This window comes from Melitaea cinxia, chromosome 3, assembly GCF_905220565.1.
Source record: "Melitaea cinxia chromosome 3, ilMelCinx1.1, whole genome shotgun sequence".
Lineage (NCBI taxonomy): Eukaryota > Metazoa > Arthropoda > Insecta > Lepidoptera > Nymphalidae > Melitaea > Melitaea cinxia.
The window spans coordinates 18,907,325-18,918,265 of NC_059396.1; the positions used below are offsets into that span (position 1 = coordinate 18,907,325).

A 10,941-nucleotide genomic window follows, 5' to 3' on the forward strand; every position below is an offset into this window, starting at 1 on the left:
GACAAACAATTACTTAAAAACATTAATCTTAATGATAATCAGTTCGGCTTTAGACCGGGTCTATCCACAGAGAGTGCAATTTTATGTCTTAAGCAGACTGTCCAGTATTACACTAGCAGATGTACACCCGTGATTGCCTGTTTTTTAGACCTGTCTAGGGCGTTGGACTTGGTTGATTACGGGGTTTTGTGGCAGAAACTTCATCGTGAAACCACACTACCACGTGAAATAATCAGTATATTTGGTTATTGGTACAATAACCAACTCAACAGTGTAAAGTGGGAGGAATCATTTTCAAATGTTTACCGGTTGGAATGAATTGGAATGGGTGAGGCATCTGATAGATGAGCTCAGTAACAGTAGCATAGGGTGTCATGTAGACGGAATAAACATTAATAATATTAGTTATGCCGATGACATGGTGCTACTGAGCCCATCGGTCAGTGCCTTGAGACGATTATTGTCTATATGTGAAGTGTATGCTGAGGCTCAAGGACTCAAGTATGCCAGAAAGAGCGAAATCATGGTTTTTAAAGCGGGTGCAAAAGGCTATAAAACCATGCCTGAGGTATCGCTCTGCGGATCACCGCTACTTAGGGTTACCAGCTTTAAGTACTTGGGTCATTGGGTAAACGAGAACTTAGGAGATAATAAGGATATAGGCAGAGAGCGGAGGTCGCTGTCGGTTCGCTGCAACATGCTGGCTCGCAGATTTGCACGTTGTACAGAAGATGTCAAAATAACTCTTTTTAAAGTCTTCTGCCAATCGTTTTATACATGCAGTCTGTGAACCAGCTATAGCTTGCGTGCTTACAGTGACCTCCGCGTACAATACAATAATGCGTTCAGGATGCTGCTGGGGCTGCCGTGGCGCTGTAGTGCCTCACTGATGTTCGCGGAAAGGCGCGTCGATGACTTCAAAGCTATCATGCGCAAGAGGTGCGCGTCATTACTTAAGCGTTTCCGCGGCAGCCACAATAGTATTCTGAGAGTATTTGTAGATAGATGGGAGATTCCAATGCTGTGACATTGGATAAAACTCCATGTGATTTGAAAAAAAAAATGTATAAATATAAAAACTATTTTATATTTATTCTCTGTTATTGTACTAACACTAGGTTATAAGAAACATTGTTACTAACACTATATGGGCTAGTCCCGAAATAAATGTCAATGTCAATGTATTATATTATTATTATTAGCGCAAAGGTCACAAGCACTGGCTTATGAGTGTTGTGGGGGTTCGATCCCCGCACATGGCATACATTTTGGCCATACAGATGTTTGCCGTGGTCTAGGTATTTGTGATTATGTATGGTGTATTTCCGGACCCCCGACACAGGAGTATATTCAAGTAATAAGAGTGTGAGTTGTTTATTTATATATTAAGCTTTATATAGTTAGTGTCCATAATGTTGTAGTATTAGTTTTATATACCTACTCTTTATTTACATAAAGAAAGTCTGACAAATAAAAAAAAATTACATGAGGTCTTATCGCTAAAACAGCGAACCACAATATTTTCATTGCCTTCACATTACCTTACACTTCGTAACAAAACAGAAGAAATAGTAATATTATTTCCGCAACAACCTATCCTTAAAGAGCCTTTTAAAATACCTCAGTAATTTATACCTCAGTTTGACCTCAGTAAACAATAGGTATAACGATATGCCCAAAAAAAAAACATCTAAAGAAACAAACTCGTTATATTTATTTAAAACACAAAAGAATTTTAATAAGCCGCTCCGAATATCGGCAACATTATTGAACGAAACGTAAAAATGTATTAGATATTAAGCAACACATAAATTTTCAAACTCCATTAAACCGAAACGATTTATCTCCGAAACCTCGTACCTACTAAAATACGTTTGTTTGCGCAAGTGCTACATGCACACAATCTTATCGATACATCAGTTAGTCGTTGTCGTCGATACATTGTCGAATTTCATACAACATCCGAAACCTTCTGTTCACGTGTTACGCAATGTACGACGTGCGTGGAGAAATAATTGTTTAATGAACGCAACACATTGACATTTACGCAAACATGTGTGAGGTATTAAGTACACACATGCGTAGACGCAGGTATCAAAGTTAATTGGCTTCATATGTTCAATGTTCATAAAGGTTTACCTGTGTCAGAGTGCGGACAGGACGGAGTGTATTTTTTATTTTCGGACTATTTCGTAATTTTTTTTTTGTCTATTATTTTAGACAATGGATCGGAAAGATCGAGAGTGATTTTATATCCCGCAATAATACTAGAATCCTACCAATATAATAAAAGCGAAAGTTTCTGAGGATGGATGTTTCTTAGTATTTCACGTCGAACTGCTGATTGCGATGGCACTTCTTACATTCATAACAGAAGATACAGAATAAATATAATAATAATAATAATGATATAGACTAGTTTTATATCGACTATTCCACGAAATTCAAATTCACGCTGATAAAAATGTGAGAAGCAGCTTATTAATTGGATAAAACTTTTCACTAGAAGGGCCTGTTTCATCAGATGTGGATAAAATGTACCTATCCTGCAAATAAGATTAGTCTTTAACAGCAGGATTTAGAATAGGGCATTAGGGCGTAACTCAAATTATAAACTAAATTTTAGATTAATATTTGCAAAATAAAAACTTTTATCTGTTGGATATCATCATACGTCAAATAGCGCTATCTACAATCGGCTTAACAGGACATAAATATTACGATATTTTTACGTATGTATATGGGATTTACCGCGATAGTAATTTTGAAACTTCTAATATTTCGGCGACGTTACAGACGCCATGGTCCCGACCGTATAAGTGAAAGTATTGACAGTGGCTGTAAAATCATAAAAACTTTTATAAGTGTTACAGATTTTTCATAATTAAATAATATTTAACTTATACACACGGCCGGATTTAGGGGAGGGCAACCGGGGTTACAGCCCCGGGGCCTCTACAATAGAGACTACGAAAGAAAAAAATTAAAATTCAGACTAGTAAACACTAGTAACTAAACCTTTTAAAAATAATGTGCATATTGTTTGGAAAATAATTAGAGGCCAAGGGGCCCCCACTCCTTTGTTGCCCCGAGCCCCCCAGACCTCTAAATCCGGCCCTGCTCATACAAGCTATTATTTTGTGTATATACTAATATAATACACAAAAATAAATTATAAAGTTCACTCAAGCCACATAGAGCATAGAGCATACTTTATGTAACCACCCCCAATATTTTTTACTTTTTTTTTACTTTAAATATATGCCCTTTTTATGTGTAAACTTTAATTGATTCGTAGGTGTGAGTGAATTGTGTTATTCTTATAAAAAAAATACAGTTCTTAAACCTGATTATTTACAGACTCATGTATGTATATATTTGCCATCACAATAACTAGAAAATAAAAATTGTCATCTTGGAGAATAATTCGAACTAATGTAGTTGAATTTTCTATTATTATTAAACAAATAAGGTAATAGTTATACAATATAGAAAGAAATAAAGTAAGACAACATAAAAATTGCATATAATTATATGTTTCGATACTAAGGCTAAAAAGAAAATGTCTGAATTGAACCCACTATGTGTTATTATATTTCCCTACGTGGGTCTGTGACTGTACTATTAATTTTACATTAAAATAGTATAAGACAATACGAAAATATTGTGAAGAAATTATTTCTATTTAGTAGGATGTTTTTTAACTGCTTCCTGTTACGGGGTTTGTTATTTCCGTTACCGTTCCGTTTTAATTTTTTTATTAACAACATATTTATATTTAAAAAAAAATTATATTCAAATGCTTTTCATAATTAAAAAACAGTCGACATATTATTACCAAAATCATAATCCACATACGATAAAGGTGAGTCTTATAAATTTAAATGGGGTTACTATTGTCGAGTACCTGCGCGAGTCCCTCGGTAATTTTTAATTGACAAAAAAACCGACCCGGTCGATTTTATAAAGGAATTTATTTTTATTACGCGTTTTAGTTACTTACATGTGTGCGTGGGCTTGATATATGATTCAGAGAAACGGCCACGTTTAAGATCGGATTATTAGATTTTTATTCAATTTGATTTATCATTACATAGTAGAAAGAGTATTAATGCAAATTACGGTAATGTTTGTAAACCTTTCCTTTTGAGCCTTTGTCGTACTGTTATTTTTATAACAATAAAGATTGTTCCACACAATAGTGTGGCGTCTTCTATTTTTGAAAGTACGAATATTTGATCCACTGTCACAATACACGTCGCGTTTGTACGTTGAACGACGTCGAAATAAATAATGCACGCTAATGTAGCATGAGATTAATTAACCATAAGGGTGTAATTGGCGTGAATTATTCACCTTTGCTGCAAGTGGCAGGGTTGTATAGTCTGCGGTGTCGATCTCGATAGCACAGGTAGACGCGCCCGAACAATACCTGCTCGAAATTCAAACGCAAAAACGCGGTAATGAGCGCACTGTGAAGGGATAATGGCTTTCCATTGTCTATGCGGTCAGCTTTGCTTCTGGGGAAAAAAACTTTTGTAGTTAGAACCTTTTTTCTGTTCGTAATGGAATAAAAAAAGTTATGCATTTCGATATCAAAGATTTCATTTTATCTGACGGTTATTATGATTTAAAGCTGTTATCCAGATCTATAAGTGCCTATTTAGGATTATTATTATTTTAAATTGTTTGCAGTTACATTGATATATGAATTGTTAACCAATCAGTCTGATATTAGAGCAGAAAGTCGCAGCTGGAAGTAAAAAACGACTGATATATGCTAATAAGTTATCAATAAACTAAGACTATGTAATAATTTGTTCGTTTGTTATTCGATATAAGGAAACTTTAATGTGGTTTTAACGCAAATTTGACACAATATATTTGTGTATTGCATAAAATAAAACTTCTTTGTGACAGGATCAGGTAAAGTGAAAGCATTTTTTATTAACTATCAAAATTATCAAATGAAATGATGAACTTAGCTGATAAATAATAATTGTCGATTCATTGAGATCGATTTGCAATTTGATTAAATTAAATGAAAGAAGATCAAACTGGAATCTTATATTAATAATTTTTCAATTAAAATTGTGAGTCTTGCACGATGCAATAAAAAGAGGGAAACAAAAAGGAAAAAAGGGTCCATTTTACATAATGGCCGCGCTATATAGATTGTTCTGTCACTCACTTCACTGTTCATAGACACTGTCACAGTTTATATAAACTACATCATACCGACGACCGACGAATAAGGGACGGCCGCGTGCTGTTGTAGTGTTGCTATACGAAATAAGTGGCAGACGTTCCTTAACATACTCCCCCCGTTGAAGAATCCCAATTCTTCGACTCTGTGTGTTTTCATCGTCGAGCAAGGAGCAGAGACGAACCAGAGGGCGGCGATAACAACCCGTGGTGGTCCGAACATCAGCAACGCGTGGAATCCCGTCTAGCCCCGGATACAGCATGGCCACTCGTCCAGTACTCCAACATAACGGTGGCAGGGAGTCTTCGCTTAGGAGCACCAAGTCTCCAACCTTTAGCTTAGCCTTATTTGTCTTCCATTTTGTACGTATTTGTAGTTCGCAGATGTACTCCTTTTGCCACCTCAGCCAGAAATTGCTTAATCTGCTCGAGGCGTACGTATCGTTCTAACTGTGGTTGCCTTTCATTCTCCAAAGCACGGATGGCAGCGCATTCAGTGGTCTTCCAATTAAGAAGTGCCCTGGAGAAAGGAAAAAGAAATCGTCAGGGGAATTGGATAATGGGCACAAGGGCACATTTACATTTGATCGAGATTTGGTGAGTACTTTGTGAGCCATCTCTAATAATACGTGTTAATTGAATATTTTTTTGACTACCTACGTTGTATTATACCTCATAACTTTTTACTGGGTGATTTTTTATTTAATCGAAAGCAGATGCTTGTCAAGTGATCCCATTTACACTTGGTCGAGACCTGAGAAGTAATTTTTGATTTATTTCTAATAATGCGTATTTACTTGTCGATTTAATTGGCGGTTTTCTTTCGTTTGCAAGCTAAAACACGATTGTAATATTTTTTACTGTATTTGTTTGAATTTTGTTGTACAATCAATACATAGTATAAAACAAAGTCGCCTCCCGCTGTCTGTATGCTTAGATTTTGATGCGGTTTTCTTTTGGAAATATAATGATTACAGCATAGTAAAGGAACGCCGATAGTTTTTTGCAACCGTGCGAAGCCGGGGCGGGTCGCTAGTTAAGAATAAATAAATACAGACCTAAGTGATCTTCAGTGTTGCTCGATTCATTATACTTTTTTATTTCTACTTTGAATTATACCATAAACACGCGGGTAATACGTGGATAAAGCATCTTCAAATTTAATAAAAAATGCAATAAAATTAATTAATTCCAATATAAATAGTACTCGATAGTGTACCGGTAACAAGTCTTCTTCCCACAGTCGAATACCTCCAACATAGCGGAAGTCATGTTTATTAACAGATATAAAACAATTAATTTTAAATTACACGTCAGTTATTATTTCGTCTATTTGCGTTTAATATGTGCATGTATCGAGGTCACAGTGTGTAATTATTTTTTGAGGAAAAAGTTGGTATGTAAAAAACAATGTATGTTATTTGAATTCCTATTATTAAAACGATAAAAATTTGTAAGGATAAGGTTACGCTTTCACGCAAAAACTGTCGAAAGGATTGTAATGAACTTGATTTGTAGACAGCTGGGGATCGTGAACAACGCATAGGCTACTGCGAATCGGAAATGACACAGGTGAAACTTTGAAGAAGAACAGTGCTGGCCAGCGGACCCTTTTTATAGTAAACTGCTCCAGCTAGTTTAATGTAAAAAAGGCTCGCTGGCCACCACTAGGTGCAACTATATATTAATATAAAAAGGATCCGAGGGCCAGCAATATTCTTTTATTGTTTATATACTGATTGTAAGTTCGACTAAAATCGTAGTTTTTCGGTGTACTAAACATTTTTTTATAAATTGTGTTGTTTTTTAATTTACCCTTACCTCTTTTATTCTTATGTTAAAACCATTAAGTAGATAATTGTCGAGTAAAGTAAGTATAATCATTTTAAAGAACAATTTATTATATCTAACGATGTGTTCATCTTCCTGCCCTTATCCCAGTTATGTAGGGTCGGCACAACATGTTTTCCTCTTCCATTCCTCTCTATTATTCGTCACTTCAGCGCTTACTATTTTCTTTCTCATGTCCTCACTCACACAATCCATCCATGGCTTTTTTGTCCTGCCGATCGCTCTTCGTCCTTCGATATTCATCCCTAACATTCTTTTACCAATATTACTAACGGCGTTTTAACAACATTAATTTTAATTTTCAAATGTATCAAATATATATTTAAGTAAATAATACACAAACGTGCTATCCCCTCAGGATCTATGTAGGTACTGAGATTATGAAGAACTGTATTTATACAACAAGAAACATCATTTGTACCAAGTGCTTTTTTAAACAAGAAATAGTTATATGGAGCTAATAATGTTTAGAAAACTAATGTTAACAATCTAGATAAAGATGTACGTAATATAATATAAATATACTTACTAACCCGGCCAAATTTTTATCGCTATGTTTTTTGTCATTATACCGATTTTTTTTTATATACAACACGGTCGGAATACAAGCGTAGCTCACCTGAAGGTAAGTGATTGCCTAGACGCTCCGCGGTGACCGCATCGCTCAGACCTGAGATTCTCATCTCCACCCTCTTTTCAGGCTTGAGCACCTTCACCTCCTCAGCCAAGGCCTCCTTTAGACGTCTGCCGTTGCTTATAGACGTCTGCTAAAACAGAAGTATTGTAAGCGCGTTGCCGACCTTACCCCCAATCTCCCCCAGAAATTCTCAATCACAACTGGAGCACAACATTACTTGAAGCTGTATTATTTAGGTGCAATCTTAAAAGTCGAGGTTTCCCCAGCCGAGCTGCTCCAAAATTTGAGCAGAATATTTCCTGCTCTGATTTTTTTTTAATTTTCTTTTATACAAACTCACAATAACAAACTCATATAATAATCATCTGATTTGGTGCAGTCGTTGGTGATATATAATATAAGCGCTATATGTATATATAGAACATCGTGCCTTCAATTGTCAATCCGTAATAGTAACTTTATGTAAATATACCGTCTTCGGCCATTAGGCGAGCGAGTTATAAATTATATGATGCGCGGGCGCAAATTTAATACTATCTCTAAACATTTGACTATTATAACCGTTACTTTTTGTGGAGTATGGAAATCGTGTTATGTGTGTATGGAATTTATATCATTTTATGTATGTATGAGTTTAATAAAATGTTTTTTTTCAATAAATGCGTTTGGACGGGTGACTTCTTTACTATTTTAGTATTAAGTTGAATTCTTAAAAATAAATAAGGTTCTATCATCCTATTTCACTAGAGGGTTCCATTTTTAAGATTTTTCGACTATCAACAACAATAGAAAGTTTTTATAGTACAAAAATAATATTTTTTTTAGTCAGTAGGAGTCTGACATAACCCTCTGGCGCCCCCGCGAAAAAAAAAACAATAAAGCTAAAAAGCTTGGTTGCCGGGACTGGACCAGGCTTGGTTGCCACTCCCCCGCTCAGCGGCTGTAATAATCAAGTTACGGCCGGAGGTAGCAGCCAGGGGAGCAACTTATGGGTCCACATTGCTCAAGGCCGAGAGCAGTAGCGAACTCAAGGAGCTGGGAACCGGCCCGCTCCGGATCTGCCTGTCGGCGACCGGGGCACGCCGCAACGAGGTGTCCCGCTCCACGAGCGGGGAGAAGGCCGAAGGCCTCGCCACTCGTCTAAAGGAGGCCTTGGCTGAGGAGGTGGAGGTGCTCAGGCCTGAAAAGAGGGTGGAGATGAGAATCTCAGGCCTGAGCGATGCGGTCACCGCGGAGCGTCTAGCTACCACGGTGGCTACGGAGAAGGGCTGTTCGCCGGGGCAATTCCACGTGAGAAACATCCACGTAGGTCAAATGGGCTCGAGAACAGCCCACATTGAGCTCCCGGCGGCAGTAGGGAAAAAACTGCTGCAGGCCGAGAACATAGCCGTGGAGTCGAGCAGGGGGGTCGTTCATCTCCCGCAGGCGCGTTCCAGGAACTGTTTCTGTTGCCTGGAACTAGCTACCTGGGACTAGCTGGGTCAGGGCCAGCTGGGCACGTCGGTGCTGCGTGCCCAGCTAGCACTGACCGCAGCACACTGTGCTACCGCTGCGGTCAGGCTGGCCACAAAGCCATGCTCGGTCGCCGCTCGTTGCGCGGTATGCGCGGACGCCGGTAGGCCGGCGGGCCACAAGATGGGTGGCATAGCGTGCAAGCCCGCATCAATTTGCGGGAAGTTCCCCCTGCAAACATCCCAAGGGGGGACCGAGTGGTGTCAGTACTGAGATGGCCAAATAATGCCCGGGCATCTCAGCGTTCTCCAGGTGAACGTCAAACACTCCGCCGGAGCCCAGGATCTTTTCCTGCAGTCCATGGCGGAGTGGTGTGTTGACGTCGCCATCGTTCCCGAACCATATGCTGTGCTTCTCACCCACTCTGGGCGGGAGACATCGGGGACTTGATGCCGATCGTGGTGAGGCCTGGAGCCAGCCCCTCTCTCGTCGCCAAGGCGAGGGGCCGCGGTTACGTGGCGGCGGTTCGGGGAGAGATGGCTTTCGTTGGAGTCTACTTTTCCCCGAACCGTGACCTGGCGGCCCTGGGACGATTTCTCGACGTTATGGGGCCACTAATGAGGCAGTTAGCTCCTCTCCAGGTGTTCGTAGCCGGCGACCTCAACGACAAGTCCACGGCTTCGGGTAACCTGGTTACGAACCCAAAAGGGAGGGAGGTGGAGGAGTGGGCGCTTGCTTCCGGACTGACCCTGCTCAATGTGAGTGTAGTCCAGACGTGCGTGCGTTGGTTGGGAGGTTCCGTGATTGACGTCACGTTCGCCATGCCGGCCATCGCCCGCAGAGTGGAGAGGTGGAGGGTGGAGACGGAGGTGGAGACTATCTCGGATCATCGATACATAAGGTTCGAGGTGTCTCTAGCACCCGCCCATCCAGTGTCGTAGTCGTCGTCATCGTCGTCCAGGGGGTGTAGCCAGTTTCCGCGTTGAGAACTCTCCAAGCTTAACTGGGAACTGGCTGAGGAAGCCGTAATCGTCGGCCGTTGGAGTCTCCCGCCGCTGTCGGAGTTTGGGGTGGATGAGGCGCCTAGCCGGCTCTGCGACGCATTCACTGCTGTCTGCAGAGCGGCCATGCCACCCGCGAAACGTCCACCCCTCGGCGGCGGGCACTCTACTGGTGGTCGACTGAGAAAGCTTTTCTGCGGGCCGGCTGCAATGAGGCCAGGAGGCAATATACTCGGAGCAGGTGGAGACGTCCCCAGGACGTGCAAAAGGACGACAAGCTGCACGGGATCTACGTGAAGAAAAGGTAGAGCCTGCAGCAGGCCACATGCCGAGCCAAGGAGGAGACTTGGCTGGAGTTAGTTGGGGGTCTTGAAAGAGACCCCTGGAGCCGACCGTATAATTGGGCGCAAAACAAGCTCCACGCCCATTCGGCCCCCATCAGCGAAACGCTACAGTCGGAGCAACTGGGGAGGATCATCGGGGAACTCTTTCCTGACGAACCCCAGGGCTTCATGCGCCCTAGAATGGCTCATAACGATGGCGAATGGCTCATAGACGCCAGGCGACGAGGAGGAGGGTGTTCCGCCACCCATCACAGGTAGCTCTGTCTCGCCTTCAGAGTAAGAAGAGGGCGCCGGGTCCAGACGGGGTGCACGGGAAAGTGCTTGGGGTCGAGCACGACACCCGCATGCTTGCGGGCAGCGTGCCCCGAATCACCCAGTCGTAGCTGACGTTCCACAGGAACGGTCCCAGTACTGTGGAACTCCGCACGAGACCGGAAAGCGATGGTCTCCT

At 40.9% G+C, this 10,941-nt stretch overlaps 1 protein-coding gene and 1 pseudogene across 1 annotated transcript; both read left to right on the forward strand.

Annotated features, from left to right (window-relative positions):
- Window positions 1-298: 298 nt before the first annotated feature.
- LOC123668369 lies at window positions 299-790 on the forward strand. Its single transcript, XM_045602103.1, has one exon. It carries the CDS (start codon window positions 299-301, stop codon window positions 788-790), a length of 492 nt encoding a protein of 163 aa, XP_045458059.1.
- An 8,640-nt stretch (window positions 791-9,430) lies between these two features.
- On the forward strand, window positions 9,431-10,086 carry LOC123668380 (annotated as a pseudogene).
- The last annotated feature ends 855 nt before the right edge of the window (window positions 10,087-10,941 follow it).